We start from the raw sequence: 20,323 nt of genomic DNA on the forward strand, positions 1-20,323 counted from the left end.
GGATATTATGTTTATGGCACACTGTAATAGGTATGTTCTGCTATATTCTCCTGTATGTTTGGTAGCACTGAATGTAATAGTCATCGATAATGGTGTGGTGTCATTTTGATAGGAGCATTAGTGTGCTACATGCTGCTCTATTCTTTCTGTCAAATCTTCTATTTCTAGACTCCTAGCTCAATATTAACAACAATATTTTGTTTTATAGGTGCTTCATGAGCCTTTAATTGATGAAGATCCAGCATTTATTGCCTCTTGTACAGAGCGAGAATTACGGAAAAGGAAGAAGAGAAAATTCACTCTGTGGGTGAGGCAGTGTTCTTCAACGGGATTCATTTCTCAGGTAAGGCCATTCACATCAGCACTATAAACTTCTGTTCTGCTCTGATATAGACCGAACGGAAATAACAAAAGTCCTGCATTTGGCATATAACTGAGAGAAATAATGAAAATGCACTCCAACATACATGTAGCCGTTTGCTTCTTCCAATGAACAAGCAAACTACAATGTTTGTATGTCCAATGTAGAAGCAAACGGCAAAATTATATGGGGCGAATCTGTACAGGTGATTTTTATACTGTTGAAGTGGCTATTTTGTGACATTTCAGAGGTCAGATAAGCAGTGCTAGTATGTGGTGAATGAATATATAAGGACCGGGCCATTTTTCACTTTAGGCCTCTTTCACACGGGTGTCCCGGATTTGCTCCGGATGCGTTGTGTGTGCATTGCGGGAAACCCGCGCGAGTAGCCACGCAATTGCAGTCAGTTTTGACTTGCGATTTGCGTTCCGATTTTTTCCCCGCGTGAATGCAATGCGTTTTGCATGCGCGTGAAAAAAAACTGAATGTGGCTTTAGGACACCTAACCCAGACCCGAACCCGGACTTCTTCACTGAAGTTCTGGTTTGGGTTAGGTGTTCTATTCATTTTATTATTTTCCCTTATAAATATTTTGATTCTTATTTACCAGTGTCATGAAGTACAATATGTGACGAGAAAACAATCTCAGAATGGCCTGGATAAGTAAGAGCGTTTTAAAGTTATCACTACATAAAGTGACACTGGTCAGATTTGCAAAAATCAGTCTGGTCCTTAAGGCCCCTTTCCCACGGGCGAGAATTCCGCGCGTGTGCAATGCGTGAGGTGAACGCATTGCACCCGCACTATATCCGGACCCATTCACTTCAATGGGGCTGTTCAGATGAGCGGTGATTTTCACACATCACTTGTGCGTTGCGTGAAAATCGCAGCATGTTCTACATTCTGCGTTTTTCACGCAACGCAGGCCCCATAGAAATTAATGGTTCTGCGTGAAGCAAGATCCTTCTATCTTCATTCATCAAGACCTGCGCTGACGTCACTGTGCTCACGTGGTGAGCGCGATTACGTCATCAAAGGTCCTTTGCAACCATGCGTGAAAATCGCACCGCATCCGCACTTGATTGCGGATGCTTGCGATTTTCACGCAGACCCTTTCATTTCTATGGGGCCTGCGTTGCGTGAAAAACGCAGAATATAAAACATGCAGAGATTTTCACGCAAAGCACAAGTGATGCGTGAAAATCACCGCTCATCTGAACAGCCCCATTGAAGTGAATGGGTCAGGATTCAGTGCGTGGGCAATGCGTTCGCCTCACGCATTGCACCCACGCGGAATTGTCGCCCATGTGAAAGGGGCCTTAAGGACCAGACAGATTTTTGCAAATCTGACATATGTCACTTTATGTGGTGATAACTTTAAAATGCTTTTACTTATACAAGCCATTCTGAGATTGTTTTCTCATCACATATCGTACTTCATGAAAGGAGTTAATCTTAATCAAAATATTTCATTTTTATTTATAGAAAAATTGGGAAAAATTCGAAACTATCCAAATTTCTATTTCTCTGCTTTTAAAACAGATAGTGATACCTCATATAATAGTTATTACTTTACATTCCCCAATAGTCTACTTCATGTTTGGATCATTTTGTGAATGCCATTTTATTTTTTGGGGACGTTAGAAGGCTTAGGCTACTTTCACACTGGTGTTTTGGCTTTCCATTTGTGAGATCCGTCATGGGCTCTCACAAGCGGTCCAAAACGGATCAGTTTTGCCCTAATGCATTCTGAATGGAAAAGTATCCTCTCAGAATGCATCAGTTTGCCTCCATTCCGCTTTGAAAGCGGACACCAAAATGCCGCTTGCAGCGTTTTGGTGTCCGTATGACGAAACTGAGCCAAACGGATCCGTTCTGACACACAATGTAAGTCAATGGGGACGGATCCGTTTTCTATGACTCAATAGAAAACGGATCCGTCCTCCATTGACTTTCAATGGTGGTTAAGACGGATCCATCTTGGCTATGTTAAAGGGGTTGTCCAAGTTATCTGCAGCTGTGAGCAGATATAATTACACCCAAGCAGTCCTATTCATTTCAATGGTACAGATCGCTCCTATACAAGTGTATGGGAACGATCCAGATGCAACGGCAAGAAGGTAAACAGTGAAGAGGAGGTGGCGCTGGCATGGCGCGCGCCTTCTCTTCAAACAGCTGATCGGCGGGGGTGCCGGGTGTCGGACCCCCGCCGATCTGATATTGATGACCTATCCTCAGGATAGGTCATCAATAAATATAACTTGGACAACCCCTTTAAAGATAATACAAATGGATCTGTTCTGAAAGGATGCAGACATTTGTATTATCTGAACGGATCAGTCTGTGCAGATCCATGATGGATCCGCACCAAACGCGAGTGTGAAAGTAGCCTTAGAAGTTTAGAAGCAAATCTTGAATTTTTTTTTAGAAAATTTCCAAAACCCACTTTTTAAGGACTAGTTCAGGTCTGAAGTCACTTTGTGAGGCTTACATAATAGAAACCACCCAAAAATGACCCCATTTAAGAAGCTACACCCCTCAAGTTATTAAAAATTGATTTTAAAAACATTGGTAACCCTTTAGGTGTTCCACAAGAATTAATGGAAAATGGAGATGAAATTTCAGAATTTCACTTTTTTGGCATATTTTCCATTTTAATAAAAAAAAATTCAGCTAACAAAGCAAAGGTTAACAGCCAAACAAAACTCAATATTTATGGCCCTGATTTTGTACTTTACAGAAACACCCCATATGTGGTCGTAAACTGCTGTACGGGCACACGGCAGGGCGCAGAAGGAAAGAAATGCCTTATGGTTTTTGGAGGGCAGATTTCACTGGGATCCCATCAGGCCCTTGTGACTTATTTGTATTAATTTTAGACAGCTGACTTAGAACCTCTTCCTCTGTAAAGACACATGCATCAAAAGATGAATTAGTCTTCTTTCCTAACTGAGGTCCTTTTCCTTCATTTTCCTTTGTAAAAACTGAACAGAAGTATTCATTGAGGCAGTCAGCTAGTTCTTTATCTTCTTCCATATACCTTCCTTCTTTTGTTTTTAATTTGGTAATTCCTTGTTTTAATTTCCTTTTTTTATTTATGTATCTGAAGAATGCCTTATCGCCTTTTTTCCCTGACTGAGCTAATTTCTCTTCTGCCTATGCTTTAGAAGCTCTTATAACTTGTTTGGCCTCTCTCTGCCTAATCTTATAAATTTGCCTGTCATCCTCGTTTTTTTTTTTTTATAATTCCTAAATGCTATCTTTTTGTTTTTAATGATTTTGGCAACTTCTGCTGAGTACCACAGTGGTCTCTTCCTTTTTTTGCTTTTACTGACAAGCCTAATGCAATTTTCTGTTCCCTTCAATAGTGCCACTTTTAAGTAGTCCCATTTCTCCTGGACTCCAATGAAACTGTTCCAATCTGATAGGGACTCGTATACCACTAATGTAATTTTAGAAAAGTCAGTTTTTCTAAAATCTAAAACTTTTGTTTTTGTGTGGTGTGACTCAGTCACTGTACTTATAGTAAACCACACTGACTGGTGATCACTAGATCCCAAGCTTTCCCCTACAGTAATATCAGATAACAAATTCCCATTTGTGAATACTAAATCTAAAATGGCCTCCTTCCGGGTTGGCTCCTCAACTACTTGCTGTAGAGATAATCCCAGTAGGGAATTTAGATTATCTGTACTCCTGGCAGAACTAGCTATTTTGGTTTTCCAGTTTACATCAGGAAGATTGAAGTCTCCCATAATGATAACTTCCCCCTTCAAGGTCATTTTAGCTATTTCCTCAACTAGTAGATCATCTAATTCTTTGACTTGGCTAGGTGGTCTATATATCACACCTACACGAGTTACCTTATGATTATCAAGCTTCAAGGTAACCCAAACTGACTCTAAATTGTTCTCGCTAACTTGTATCAAATTAGATTTTATGCTATCTTTTACATACAGGGCTACCCCTCCCCCTTCTTGCCTTATCTCTCTTTCCTGTATAGAGAGAACCCTGGTATTGTTATATCCCAGTCATTACTCCCATTGAACCACGTCTCAGTAACAGCCACTACATCTATATTCTCAGATGCCATTATAGCCTCCAGTTCATTGATCTTATTCCCTAAACTGCGAGCATTTGTAGACAAGAATCTGAGCTTGTCATTTCTTAACCTTTGTGCTACTGGCATCTTCTGGCATTGTTTCGGGGGGCAGTTGGACTGCTGGATTATCACTCTTTTGCCCCCCTTTCATAGTTTAAATGCTCCTTAGCAAATACTTGGAACTGTTCACCGAGGACATTCGTTCCCTTGAGAGAAAGATGCAAACCATCTTTCTTGTACAGTTCTTTTCCATTCCAACAAGAGCTAACATGAGACACAAAGCCAAACCCTTGGTTCAGACACCATTCACCAAGCCATACATTGAATTCCTTAATGCGCATCTTCCTGTCATGCTGAAGGTTATGCACAGGCAAAACTGCAGAGAATGAAACAGTTGATGCAACCTCCCGTATATCCTTTCCAAGTGTGTGAAAAGCTTCTTTCACCTTTGAAACCTCATTGCAAGCCAGATCAAATGTCCCAAGATGGACAATAACATCCCTTTCCTGCTTTGCTTGCCTAACAATATTAAGGATCCGTTGTCTATCCCTGCTAGCGGTAGCACCAGGGAGACATCTCACAACACCATTCTCCTCAAACTTCACACCTCTTATGATGGAATCGCCCACCAACAGTTGCCTACTATCAGTCCTCACCTTCTCCTTTTTGTCTTTGGCTGCAGTCTTGCATACTTTAGGCATGGGAGATGATTGTTTCTCACCCACTGTGCTTGAGCCATCCTCCATGTTGCTCTTGCACTCTGAAAGTGCGGCAAATGAATTTTGGAGAGCCACAGACTGTGGGACATGTCTTCTATCCACAACTCTCAGTCTACCAGAACCTGCAGTAACCCATCTTCCATTTCTAGGGGGCCTCTGTGGCAGTGGCATTGCAATGTTCTCAGCCTGAGTTTGTTTAATGGTTAATTTACAAATCTCATATTTCAAAAAGGCGATTTCCTGCTGCATTATGGAGAGCTGTCTACAGATCAGACCTCCGAAGAGTGGAACCTGAAACATAAGCACAACAATTCCTGCACAGAACCAGGCCTGCCATTGTAAAGAGGGGAAAGATTATTTTTTTTTTTTAAACAGTTTTTATTAAGTTTTCAAATATTTAAAGAATAAACATACAAACAAAGGCAGTGTCGCACTGCTACCATTGGTATCCATTCTTACAAGTGCAAAGTAATTTACCAGTTGTAGTGTCCATGAACATACAGAGGCTGACAAAAACCCAACTAAGCTGTCAGTATTAGCCGTCCGCCTCCGTGGGATACAATAGCAGCCATCCCCGAGAGAGCCTTAATATTATAGACTGATATGATCCCTAGTGGGCTCCCGGGGTAGATGCCCTGATATTGTCTCATTCCTATTGTACTTTGTAGTAGTGAATTAGAGAACGACACAGACAAATAAAGAAAAGACTAGAACAAAAACGGAGATGTTCGGGAGTGTTTGGGCTCAAAGATCCCCCCCCCCCCCCAATTCAGGATAGTAGAACCGGTTCTTCGCCAGCTGTCATCTGTTGCAGAAACCACGTGGTCCCCGAAAAGCATTCGTGTATGGCACGTGTGTCAAACACAAGGCCCGCGGGCCGAATCCGGCCCGCCAGACCTCGTCATGTGGCCCGCGCAGCCGCCGCCGATATGCGGCAGGCGAGTGAGCTGGCCGTAGCGGCTGGGCACAGGGAGATGAGCGCTTCCATTGTGGAAGCGCTCATCTCCAGTCATCTGTATCGCCGTCCTCAGGACAGCGATACAGATGCCTGCCTGTGCTGCGGTAGGGGAGGGAGAGGCGTGTCCCTTTCCCTTCCTCTGATAAGCTGCAGGCACTAGGCCGGCAGTCTATCAGAGGCCGACGCAGGCGGTGCGATGACGTCATCGCGCTGCCTGAGCCATACAGCGTGGGACACAGGCCAGAAGAGGCCTGCATCGCATCACTGACATGGAGGTAAGTATGTGTTTTTTTTTTTATTATTTTTATTATGTACAATACTTTTACTGGCGGGGGCTGTTATTACTGGCAAAGGGGGGGCTGTTTGTTATTACTGGCAAAGGGGGGGCTGTTTTTACTGGCAAAGGGGGGGCTGTTTTTACTGGCAAAGGGGGGGCTGTTATTACTGGCAAAGGGGGGGCTGTTTTTACTGGCAAAGGGGGGGCTGTTTTTACTGGCAAAGAGGGGGCTGTTATTACTGGCAAAGGGGGGGCTGTTTGTTATTACTGGCAAAGGGGGGGCTGTTATTACTGGCGAGGGCTGTTATTACTGGCAAAGGGGGGGCTGTTATTACTGGCAAAGGGGGCTGTTATTACTGGGGGCTGTTATTACTGGCAAAGGGGGGGCTGTTATTACTGGCGGGGGCTGTTATTACTGGCAAAGGGGGGCTGTTATTACTGGCAAAGGGGGGGCTGTTATTACTGGCAAAGGGGGCTGTTATTACTGGCAAAGGGGGCTGTTATTACTGGCACAGAGGGGCTGTTATTACTGACACAGAGGGGCTGTTATTACTGGGGGCTGTTATTACTGGCACAGAGGGGCTGTTATTACTGGGGGCTGTTATTACTGGCACAGAGGGGCTGTTATTACTGGGGGCTGTTATTACTGGCACAGAGGGGCTGTTATTACTGACACAGAGGGGCTCTTATTACTGGGGGCTGTTATTACTGACACAGAGGGGCTCTTATTACTGGGGGCTGTTATTACTGGCATAGAGGGGCTCTTATTACTGGGGGCTCTTATTACTGACACAGAGGGGCTCTTATTACTGGGGGCTGTTATTACTGACACAGAGGGGCTCTTATTACTGGCACAGAGGGGCTGTTATTACTGGGGGCTGTTATTACTGGCACAGAGGGGCTGTTATTACTGGGGGCTGTTATTACTGACACAGAGGGGCTCTTATTACTGGGAGCTGTTATTACTGGCACAGAGGGGCTGTTATTACTGGGGGCTGTTATTACTGACACAGAGGGGCTGTTAATACTGACACAGAGGGGCTCTTATTACTGGGGGCTGTTATTACTGACACAGAGGGGCTCTTATTACTGGGGGCTGTTATTACTGGCACAGAGGGGCTGTTATTACTGGGGGCTGTTATTACTGGGGGCTGCTATTATCTCCAAATACTTATTATGAAATCTTTCTCATTAGGATAAAACACCTCATCAGCTCCACCGAGCCCCCGGCCAAAGTGTGGAAGTGGCGTCCGAGATCCCCAAGGGCCAAGCCAAGTAACTTTAAGTTTTCCGGCCCTTTGAGGGTGACCAAACTGCTGATGCGGCCCCCGATGAATTTGAGTTTGACACCCCTGGTGTATGGCCTTACGGATATGTAACGGCAGTATATTAATAAAGCTTTCCCACACCTGAAAGAAATGTTCTACTTTTTTGTCTTTTTGGTGTGACGCCTCCACCCAGTCCATGCGCATGATATAAGATAGAGGGGAAAGATTTTAAACAAACAAATCTTACTTGTTTAGATTGTATCCACGTCCAGATTACCTCCTGAATATCTCCAATGCACTTATAAAATCAGCACTTGGAAAAGCAGCAAGCTATAATTAGCAAGCTAATACTATATTGCTATATATACACACACTCCCACAAAGGCTCCTCCCCCAACAGCAATTTAACACCTTACTTGCCTATGCTCATTTGCAATCAGACAATAGTGATACCCTGTCTAACAAATTCCTTACCTGTTTTGAAACACAGTGTCTGAGTATCCACCAGAAACACCACTGATGTTATGCTACAGTGGAAAATCTCATATTCTGAAAGCCATAGTTTTTTTTTTTTTTTTTGGGCGACTGTCTTATGTAGGGGCTCTTTTTTTTCGATATGAGATGACTGTTTTATTGGTACTATTTTAGGGTGCATATGGCTTTTTTGACACCGTTTTTTTTTTTGTTAACGGGGTTAGGTCATGTGATATTTGTATAGAGCAGGTCGTTAAGGACGTGACAATACCTATTATGTATACTTTTTTGTATTCATTAAAGTTTTACACAATAGTATATTTTTTGAAAGATGAAGACAGAAGAGAAGCTGGGCTGCGTGAACAAGTGGATTACGGTGAGTTAAATTATTATTTATTTATTTTTTAACCCCTCCAGCCCTATTGTACTATGCATTCTGTATTAAGAATGCTATTATTTTCCCTTATAACCATGTTATAAGGGAAAATAATAATGATCGGGTCTCCATCCCGATCGTCTCCTAGCAATCGTTCATGAAAATCGCACTGCATCCGCACTTGCTTGCGGATGCTTGCGATTTTCACGCAGCCCCATTCACTTCTATGGGGCCTGCGTTGTGTGGAAAATGCACAATATAGAGCATTCTGCGATTTTCTTTACAGGGGGTTGTAGGTGCTTAATGAGTGCACTGCCCATCCTCAGAAAGGGAAAAGAGTCCTCCAGATAATTTGAGTGAAAAAGGAGAAAAAAAAAAATTATTACAATGGAGAGCAGTTTCTTGCATTGATATAGTTAATGATATGCTTTACTCCAGATTTTTTTTTCAATTTGTGTGAAAAACCCTTTAACTTGTCTCTTGCAATCTTGGATTTGGCTGGCATTCTTATGTATTCTCTGAAAGTGTCATAGAACTTTTTAAAAACTTTTGATAGAGATTGCGGAGTCTGCTCAAGACAAGGTCAAGGAGCAAACAACCATGCTCAGACCTCTCAAAACTAATCCGGAAAAATGTCTTACGAAAAAGCACGTTTTCCCGGTGGGGAGAGGCAAGATGGCGCTGGAAAACTTAGCCACGCTCTACGGCGCAGAGGACTCAGAAGAGGACAGTGCCATATCTAACTGACAAAAAGTTGCTGTCACAAGCAATTTCCCCAGTGGTCAAAGAACTGGCAGACATTAAATCGGAAGTGAAGCAGATTGGAAACAAGGTGGCTGCTCTTGAGGAGACAGTCTGCCATGCTTCATCAAAAATGTTTGCCTTATCTGAATCTGTCTCCAACAAGGTCCTCCAACCAGTAGTAAAGTAGATCTTTGGTGGAGAGGGCTCATAGAGATCTGCAGCCCAAACCACTACAGAGTGATCATCATAGAGGCTAATTAAACGACGTTGACTCCGGAAATTTTAAAAGTGGAGAGGGAGGCCACTTAAGTTAGTTATGAAGGCACTAGAATTTTGTTGTTTTAGGATTTAGCTGCCAGCACTCTCACCAAATGCAGAGTGTTGAAACTACTCAGAGTCTTTATGTGCTAGAAAGCCCCTGATTCATTGGCTCTTTCTGTTCTGGCTTGCTACAGCCAAAAAGGATTGCCAAATTATCATCTGTTCCCCGGAAAACCTTGTCAAGGCCTGGGTTAAGGTGGATCTATAGGATAGAGGTATCTGGGAAATAGCTCACCCTCTCACAATCACGGAAAGGTGCTCAGGTCAAAATTGACTCACCCCTCAAAATACATATAATATCTAATACCAAAAGACTGGCACACTCGATATATGGAGAAAAATGGCCAGGTTCAAAACAGCAGAGTTTATTATACATACAAATAAAATTAAGCAGATAAAATCTTACTATATTAATAAAAAGATATGTTCAGTATGTTATAATGAACATTCGATGGTTCTCTAAAAACGTCAATAAATTCGCATGATATATCATCAATAATTATAACATATTAAATACACCTTTAAAGATTCATGGAGTGTCTTATACCAAAGGTCATCTATATCTGTTCGCAAGAAAATTCCTTAATGGTAAGTAGTGTAAGAGTCACTTCATTAGTTTTATCCCTTATAGAAAAAAGTGCGGGGAGATTGTTGTCCACCGCTGCACTGATATCAGTGGTATTGGAGAGATGAAAATGGTCAGTTTTGCTTTTCAGTATAGTCTATTTTCTTTAGTGAAATATTGTTATCTGGTCCTCTAAATATTAGAGCTGGTTATGATGACCCACAGTTTGTGGTCATGATGACCCACAGGTAAGGTGGATCTACCTACGATGGAAATATCTTCTTATCTACCCACTTCCCAAGATTGTCACCTCCCTGTACTACCAAACCAACTCACATGGCGATTGGGGAAGCAAAAATCACCCAGAAATAAGAAGCCTCCTGTCAGTGTTGAGGACACTTGAAAATGTATCTGTCACCAGTGACCAGCACATTTGACCTAAGAAGTAACTTTATCTCCCATTTTTATTACCTGTTCAGAGTTTGTCACCTATCCTGAGAGATTTAGGTTAAAGCACCATTTTCCAAATTAGTATCTGTGGGACTTATTGGGGACTGATTTTTGGGATTGATCCCCCCCCCCCCCCCGCCCTCCCTTCCTGAGCTTACTTCTGATCTCTCCACATGGGAATAATGTTTCCCTAATCCAAGGTAGGGCAAATCTTACCCTTTGCCATTTGGACGTTTGTTATTATGGCCCTTTACCTAGGTCCCGCTTGGTTATTATATATAGTTGTTGTTGTTTGTTAGCAGGCTATCACTGGTCCCTCACTTGGAATGACTGTCTCCAGTATGTACAGTCGTGGCCAAAAGTTTTGAGAATGACACAAATATTAGTTTTCACAAAGTTTGCTGCTAAACTGCTTTTAGATCTTTGTTTCAGTTGTTTCTGTGATGTAGTGAAATATAATTACACGCACTTCATACATTTCAAAGGCTTTTATCGACAATTACATGACATTTATGCAAAGAGTCTGTATTTGCAGTGTTGTCCCTTCTTTTTCAGGACCTCTGCAATTCCACTGGGCATGCTCTCAATCAACTTCTGGGCCAATTCCTGACTGATAGCAACCCATTCTTTCATAATCACTTCTTGGAGTTTGTCAGAATTAGTGGGTTTTTGTTTGTCCACCCGCCTCTTGAGGATTGACCACAAGTTCTCAATGGGATTAAGATCTGGGGAGTTTCCAAGCCATGGACCCAAAATGTCAACGTTTTGGTCCCCGAGCCACTTAGTTATCACTTTTGCCTTATGGCACGGTGTTCCATCGTGAAGAAAATGCATTGTTCTTCACCAAACTGTTGTTGGATTGTTGGTAGAAGTTGCTGTTGGAGGGTGTTTTGGTACCATTCTTTATTCATGGCTGTGTTTTTGGGCAAAATTGTGAGTGAGCCCACTCTCTTGGATGAGAAGCAACCCCACACATGAATGGTCTCAGGATGCTTTACTGTTGGCATGACACAGGACTGATGGTAGCGCTCACCTTTTCTTCTCCGGACAAGCCTTTTTCCAGATGCCCCAAACAATCGGAAAGAGTGAGCCCACTCTCTTGGATGAGAAGCAACCCCACACATGAATGGTCTCAGGATGCTTTACTGTTGGCATGACACAGGACTGATGGTAGCGCTCACCTTTTCTTCTCCGGACAAGCCTTTTTCCAGATGCCCCAAACAATCGGAAAGAGGCTTCATCGGAGAATATGACTTTGCCCCAGTCCTCAGCAGTCCATTCACCAAACTTTCTGCAGAAGATCAATCTGTCCCTGATGTTTTTTTTGGAGAGAAGTGGCTTCTTTGCTGCCCTCCTTGACACCAGGCCATCTTCCAAAAGTCTTCGCCTCACTGTGCGTGCAGATGCGCTCACACCTTCCTGCTGCCATTCCTGAGCAAGCTCTGCACTGGTGGCACTCCGATCCCGCAGCTGAATCCTCTTTAGGAGACGATCCTGGCGCTTGCTGGACTTTCTTGGGTGCCCTGAAGCCTTCTTAACAAGAATTGAACCTCCTTTCCTTGAAGTTCTTGATGATCCTATAAATTGTTGATTGAGGTGCAATCTTAGTAGCCACAATATCCTTGCCTGTGAAGCCATTTTTATGCAAAGCAATGATGGCTGCACGCGTTTCTTTGCAGGTCACCATGGTTAACAATGGAAGAACAATGATTTCAAGCAACACCCTCCTTTTAACATGTCAAGTCTGCCATTTTAAGGAGCGTAGCGGCATGATGTGAGAGCGGTGACGTGCCGCGCTCCCACCCGCCCCCTTCCCTCGTGCATCATGGGTAGCTGCTGTGGCGTCCTGAAGCAGACTGACCGCGGCAGATAGCTCTCCGGCTCTCCGGCTTTACAGCTCCACAGCTTTCCGGGACATCTAGGAGCCTTGCCCAGAAATAGATGATGTGACCTGTGTGACGCCGACTGACCTGAGTAAGCGGAGGGATCGATGGTGGCGGAGAGAGGTGGCGTATACCGGATGCTGGACGCGGTGAGAGCCTCCTGCGTCTGCTTTCTCTGATTTCGCCCGGCTTCCTCTACTTCCAGCAGACCCAGCAGTGCGAAGCAGCGGAGGAGCGGGGTCCTGGCCAGGTCGGTGGTCAAGAGGGCCAGCAGGTACCACCTTAGTGTTGCCCCCTTCCTGTTTTCGTATCTCTGTCCGAGCGCACCGGTTCGTTTACCACTAGTTATTAATGCCGCTAACTGGCCTAGAAGTAATGAGGTGACGAGGTGTTGCAAAGGTCATATGAGGGTCTGAACGTTTGCAGTGAGAACAGGAGGGGGGGTCTCCTAGGAGGGATTCCACGGTGGCGCCCCGAGCGGAGAACTCTGCTTAGTTAACCGGTTGCTGAAGAGTGGACGATGATAAATAAAAGGGAACTGTAACAAATAGCAACTGGAACAGCTGGATTATTTTGGACAATTTTGTTACAATATGAATATCGGGTGCCTTTTGTATGCTGTATACGTCATATAATGAATGAGGGGAAGCCGAAGTTTAATACCTATAAAGGGGTCAGCTGCCTCGCCAGAAGAAATAGACGGCAAACTGGAATGACTCTGGTTTCGTTGGAAAAGGGTTCTGGGCCTAATTAGAGAATTGTAGGACTATATCACTATAGGACTAGATTGAATATTGGACTAATGCAGCCATCTGCTCCAATAGTTTGGGAAACTGCAAGAAATCGCTGATTGACAAGTTCTAAAGTGAAAAGAACGGGACGTTTTTTTTTTGTTTTTTGTTTTTTTCTTTTTTTGTTTTCCGCTACCTATTTTTCATTTTTTTTTCCCTCACTGTGAGCTAAGGGCTGTGCTGGGTTGGGTATTGGTGGAGGAGGAATTTGAACTGGTGCAAAGGACTCAGTGATCTGCCGAATCATTGCTTTAGTTGCCCCCACGGTCCTCTAGACTTTCTCCTGAGGGAACCGCTCTTTATTTATTTGTTTGTTTTTCTTCTTTCTCTTTCTCTGGTGGGAGGAAGCTATTGTGTTTTTGTGGGTATCCTTTCGTCTAAATGGCTTATTGGTTTTAGATATGCCTCCGAAATCATATAATAGAAAGTCTGTAGGCACCTCCTCGCCGGGTGGAGGAAAGAGCAACAGCACAACAACTAGTTTGGAAAAATATCTTAAATCTCCGCCAAGGATGAAGAGTGCGCTACGGGGAAATAGGGAGACCCAAAGGGAAAGGGAAGGGGGAGAACTGCAGGCCCCCGAGGAAAGTGGAGGGGCGGAAAAGCGGATAAGTAGTGGAGAGGGTATGGAGGAAAGAATAAATTCAGTGGATAAGAAACTGGTGGAAATTCTGGGGGCAGTACAACAGTCGAATCACAGTTTAGAGGAATTGACTATTAAGATAGCATCTGCACAGGTTGATCTCTCCCTTATTAAGGAGGAGATGAACAAAGTTAGGGAAAAGGTGAAAGATCTTCAGATATCCTCTGGAGGAATGAAAAGGGATATGGAAGGAATTAAGAAAAGAGTAAAAGATATAGATGGGGAGAAAAGAGTCCTTCTGGATAGGATCACTATGATGGAGGATAGGTCTCGTAGGTCAAACATTAGATTAGTGGGATTTCCAGAGGGAGTGGAAGGAGAGGATATAGTGGGGTTTATTCAGCAGTGGCTGCAGGATAAGTTTAGTAATGAGGTATTATCCCAATGGTTCTTAGTTGATAGAGCTCATAGGATCCCGGGGAGACCCCCCCCCCCCCCCCCCCCCCCCTAAAGGGGCTGCTCCTAGAGCAATCCTAGCCAAAATATTAAGCTCTAGGGATAGAGATGCAATAATTAGAAGTAAAAGGAAATTGCAGACAATAGAGTTTAATGGAAATAACATAGAGATATACCCAGATTATTCCAGGGAGACACAGGTAAAAAGGCGAGAGTTTAGAGATGTGAAAAAGAGGTTAGCTGCTGCCCAGATACAATACTCCTTGATATACCCTACAAAGCTGCGTGTTATATATCGAGGTCAAGTTAGCTTTTTTTGGCTCTCCAGAGGAAACAGCGGAGTGGCTGGATGCTAAGGAAATAGGAATATGATATATATGGTTATGCACGATAAGGGGAGGTGGGGGGGGGGGGGAAGGAAAGAGCGGAGTGTAAGAGGTGGGGGAAATATATGATTTTCGCCGACCAGTTGGGGGTTGTGGGAAGGGGGGAGGGGACTTGGGGGGGACGGTTGTCTTGGAGGGTCTAGCGGGGATGAAAAGTATGAAATTGCAGCTGGGACGCACACATGAGTAGGATTATGACATGGAATGTACGTGGATTGGGAGACAAGGTTAAGAGGGTTCTGGTTTTTGACACTGTTATTAGACACCTCCCGGCCATTGTGGGATTATTGGAGACACATAACACAGAGGATAAGACAAACTTACTAAGGCGGAAATGGGCTAAGCACCAGTATCATTCATGTTTTTCTACCTACTCATGTGGTGTCAGTGTATATATACATCACAAAGTGGATTATCTCCCACTGGATCACAAGATTGATGATAGGGGCAGATATGTATTCCTTCATTGTCAGTGGAATGGTATAGTCTGTATTTTAGCTTTTGTGTATATACCCCCGCCATTTTCTCTAAATGTTATACATCGTTTGTTGGAGTTTGCAGACGCCTGAGGTAAATGCCCCATATTAATAATGGGAGATCTTAATAGCGTTATGAATAGTAAGCTAGATAGATACTCAGTAATATCAAATGATAAATATGACATAAGTCAACCAACTCTCCTCAAAAGAATATCCCAGGAATTGTTATTAATAGATGTATGGAGGTATCTTTACGAAGATAAATTAGTGTATTCATGTTTTAGCCGTGGAAACAAAATAATTTCAAGAATAGATATGGCACTAGCTAGCCCAGAATTGATAGATCGGATATTAAGAATGAGGTACGAGGTGAATAGTATATCAGATCACTCTCCGATTAGCTTGACGCTTAAAACAAGCTCTAGGTCAAAAAGTAGAGTTTCGTTTGAATCCGCACTGGCTGAACTTGATAAATAAGGATGAAGAAATTATCACAGATATAGAGGAGTATTGGCAAAATAATCTAGGTTCCACACAAATAAACCACGTTTGGGACGCATTTAAAGCATACCTACGGGGTATTTTGGTTGGTAGAATTAAGGGTCTAAAAATAAATTCGCTAAAAAAGAGAGAGAGTTGGTGGAAAGAGTAAAGAAAATAGAGGAGGATCTCCCGACAAATAATTCTCTTGAGACGGTGGCTCAGTTAGAAGAGGCCAAATCTCTACTGAAAAATTACTTGACCGATAAGGCACAACAAAAAGTGTTTTTTGAGGGGGCCAGATATTTTTGTGAATCTGGGAAGCCTGGAAGACTCTTGTCCACACTTGTACAGAATCAAAAGGGGGGCAGTGGAATTAAGTGTGTTGAGAGGAGAGATGGGGGGATGACATCCAGCCAGGGCGAAATTGAGCAGGAATTTGTTAAATACTATAGGGACCTGTACTCCTCGGAGGGAATGGGGAGGAATGGGGACCTGAGACTCTTCCTGGAGGATGTACCGCTCCCCAGACTCTCGGAGGAAGACAGGGAATTGTTGAATGGCCCTATCACAGTGGAAGAACTCCAGGATACTTTGAAATCTATTAAGGGTAACTCTAGTCCTGGGTTGGATGGTCTCCCCTTCAAGATATATAGAAGATATGGAGAGGTTATTCTACCAGTCTTCTTGCAGGTTATCAATGAATCTATGGATAGGGGCGAACTCCCTGCCTATCTCTCCGAGGCGGTAATAACTCTCATAGTCAAAAAGGGGAAGGAGGAGAGTAAGGTGGACTCGTATCGCCCCATCTCTCTTCTCAACACCGATTTTAAAATATGTGCCAAATTGCTGGCGAATCGTCTCAAGAGAGTTATAGAAAAAATAATACATCCGGATCAATCGGGTTTTGTGCCAAAACGTAATGTTCAAACGAATATTCGACGGGCCCTGTTGAATATCCAGATGAGCGGGGAAGGGGGGGGGGGGGTTGCTCACTCCATCCTGTCATTGGACGCAGAAAAAGCGTTTGACAGGGTGGAGTGGGCATACCTTTGGAAAATAATGAAGGAGATGAATCTGGGGGAAAAATTCATTAGAAGGGTACAATTGCTTTATCATCACTCGAAAGTTAGGATAAAGATTAATGGGGAGATAACTGACTCGGTCACATTGCAAAGAGGAACCAGGCAGGGGTGCCCACTCTCCCCATTACTCTTTGCGATATTCGTTGAACCGTTGGCGTGTAAGGTGCGAGCAGACGATAAAATCAGGGGGTTCAGAGGAAGGGGTGCATCAGACAAAATATGTTTATATGCGGATGACATCCTCTTCTTCTTAGAGGGGGGGTGTCAACGGTGCCTTACTTGATGGGGATAGTAAATCAGTTTGGTCAAGTCTCCGGTTTCAGGGTGAACTGGACAAAATCGTTGTTGCTCCCTGTTGGATATGAAATCACGCGAACGGATTTAAATGTCAAAATACTGAAACCCACGGAATCATTTGAATATCTTGGAATAAAAATTAGCTCAAGGATCCAGGAATATACAGAACTTAACATTTCCCCTCTGCTCATAAGGGTTAAAAACAAAATAACTACCTGGCAAAAATTATTGATGCGACAGGCTGATCGAATCGCCATTATCAAAATGGTACTGTTACCGCAGATTCTGTATGTCATCTCCTCCTGCCCCGTATGGATAGGGGATCACTTTTTTAATGTACTGGAAGGAATGATAAATGATCTTATATGGGGGGAAAAAAGGGTTAGGTTGAAACAAAAATATTTATGGTTAGATGAAGAAGATGGTGGCTTGTGCGTTCCCTGTTTTCGAGGCTACTATTATGCCTCCCAGTTGCAGTGGCTAATAACAGAGGACGACAGACTGCGTCGATTTCTGGTGGGTGAGTTTGAAGGTCTCCAATATAACATTCTTAGTGTCCTAGAAGCTGGGATTATAAAAATAAAAGGTACAGTAGGTGAACCCGATTTTGTGTCAATCTCGCTCTCTTTCTCGGCGAGATTGAGCACCTACGAGCCCCATCGCGGGAGCCAGCGCCGAGCTGGCTTGCCGCGATGGAGACAGAGCCGTCATAGAAGCGACGGGAGATCCGACTTGGATTCCCGCCAATTCTACACGTGTGCGGCGTTTGTTATGAATTCTGAGGGGGAAGTCCCCGCCGGATTTTAAATAAAAATCCGGCATGGGTCCCCCCCTCAGGAGCATACCGGGCCCTTAGGTCTGTTATGGGTTGTAAGGAGAGCCCCCCCTACGTCTTCGCCGCTCTCCGTTGTTGACTCGGCGCACCCCGGTTCTTCGTCTCGCGAGATCTCGGATTTTAAATAAAAATTTAGCGAGACGAAGAACCGGGGTTCTCCTTCTGTCTTCGCCGCTCTCCGTTGTTGACTCGGCGCACCCCGGTTCTTCGTCTCGCGAGATCTCGGATTTTAAATAAAAATTTAGCGAGACGAAGAACCGGGGTTCTCCTTCTGTCTTCGCCGCTCTCCGTTGTTGACTCGGCGCACCCCGGTTCTTCGTCTCGCTAAATTTTTATTTAAAATCCGAGATCTCGCGAGACGAAGAACCGGGGTGCGCCGAGTCAACAACGGAGAGCGGCGAAGACAGAAGGAGAACCCCGGAGAGTTGAGAAGACCCCCCGGATAGCGGAGAAGACCCGTCGGGATAGCGGAAGAAGAAGAGCCCCCCCCTGGTAAAAGAGCTAATAAAGAAGACAGGGGGCGGCCTCCGGAGCAGAAAAATAAAATATTTTAATACACTGTGTGGTTTATTTGTGTTTTTACCACTTTTCTTGCAGGTGAATGGGTAGGGGTACGATGTACCCCATACTCATTCACTTAGGGTGGGGGGCCGGTATCTGGGGGCCCCCTTATTAAAGGGGGCTCCCAGATTCCGATAAGCCTCCCGCCCGCATACCCCGACAACCAACGGCCAGGGTTGTCGGGAAGGGGCCCTGTCCTCATCAACATGGGGACAGGGTGCTCTGAGGTGGGGGGGCCGCAGTGCGCCCCCTGCCCCAGAGCACCCAACCCCCCCATGTTGAGGGCATGCAGCCTGGTACGGCTCAGGAGGGGGGGGGGCGCTCGCTCGTCCCCACTCCCTTCCTGGCTGGCCGGGTAGCGTGCTTTGGATACGGGTCTGGTATGGTCTGGTATGATTTTTTCGGCGTAGGGGGGGCTCTCCTTACAACCCATAACAGACCTAAGGGCCCGGTATGCTCCTGAGGTGGGGACCCATGCCGGATTTTTATTTAAAATCCGGCGGGGACTTCCCCCTCAGGATTCATAACAAACGCCGCACACGTGTAGAATTGGCGGGAATCCAAGTCGGATCTCCCGTCGCTTCTATGACGCGCTTGCTGGGATGTGCTGTCACTATTCCAGTGAGTGCGAGATCTCGGCACCATGTCGCCGAGTATCAGCGCGACGCTGTCGTGCTAAAAGCACAATATCACAAACACCTACTGTAGGAAGTGCCCAATTAGTAATATGATGCACTTGGTGTGGGTTAATGTCAAAAAATTATTGGGTATAAATAATTTTTCTTTATATATCTCTGTTATTAGATATGAAACAAGATAGGGATAGAATTTGGATGTTACTTAACGATAATTATGTAACACATGCTTGAGTAGTTTCTTGTATTTTTATTGTCTACCCTTCTTCTTGTTCTGTATTTTTATATGTTGAAACTGAAAATAAAAATATGTGAATAAAAAAAAAAAAAAAAAAGTCTGCCATTTTAACCCCAATCAGCCTGACATAATGATCTCCAGCCTTGTGCTCGTCAACATTCTCACCTGAGTTAACAAGACGATTACTGAAATGATCTCAGCAGGTCCTTTAATGACAGCAATGAAATGCAGTGGAAAAGTTTTTTTGGGATTAAGTTAATTTTCATGGCAAAGAAGGACTATGCAATTCATCTGATCACTCTTCATAACTGTCACAGTCGTTACCTCTGGCTGTGACCTTCTGTCTATGCTCTCGCTGCAGCTCCGTTCCTGTGTGTTATTTGTGGTTTATGGGTTAACTCCCCTGTGTGCCTATTTGGAGTTAATCCTCTCTGTCTTCTCCATGGGTGTGGCCTCTCTGCTGCACCCCTGGAACCTGTATATAAGGCTGAGGTTTCCTCAGTTCTGTGTCAGCTCTCCTGGTGTGTGTTGTCCTGTCCTGCTCCTTGTTTGTACTCACTCTCCCATGCTGCTGACCCATGGGATCCATGTCTGTCTGTGCTCTGTGGGTTTCCTACTTGTTCATTCCCGTCCTCTTTCCTGTGTTTCTGTTATCTGTTCTGCCAGTTATGTTTGAGTCACCTTGTGTGTATTTATATGTCTCTGTTCAGCAAGCCCTTGCTGCAGCGTGCCTTGCTGCAGAGTGCTATGGGCAAGGCCACGCACTATACCACTGGTGGAGCTAGTCCTTCTCTGCTCATTGCCACTCCTGTTCCCTTGCGTGAACTCCTGCTGGTGTTTTTAGTTGCCTGCTTGTATTTGCCTGTTTGTTATGTTATATGTCTCTGTTCAGCAAGCCCTTGCTGCAGCGTACCTTGCTGCAGAGTGCTTTGGGCAAGGCCACGCAGTATACCACTGGTGGAGCTAATCCTTCTCTGCTCATTGCCACTCCTGTTCCCT

General features: G+C 44.3%; 1 protein-coding gene across 1 annotated transcript in view; it reads left to right on the forward strand.

Annotated features, from left to right (window-relative positions):
* The window catches only part of PGBD5 (piggyBac transposable element derived 5), a 127,888-nt gene that overhangs the window by 32,130 nt on the left and 75,435 nt on the right, over positions 1–20,323 (forward strand). The window contains exon 4 of the mRNA XM_040429415.1: positions 209–343. Within this exon, the coding sequence (XP_040285349.1) occupies positions 209–343 (135 nt within the window). The remainder of the gene's footprint in view (positions 1–208; positions 344–20,323) is intronic.

Source organism: Bufo bufo, chromosome 4 (genome assembly GCF_905171765.1).
Source record: "Bufo bufo chromosome 4, aBufBuf1.1, whole genome shotgun sequence".
NCBI classification, from domain to species: Eukaryota; Metazoa; Chordata; class Amphibia; order Anura; family Bufonidae; genus Bufo; species Bufo bufo.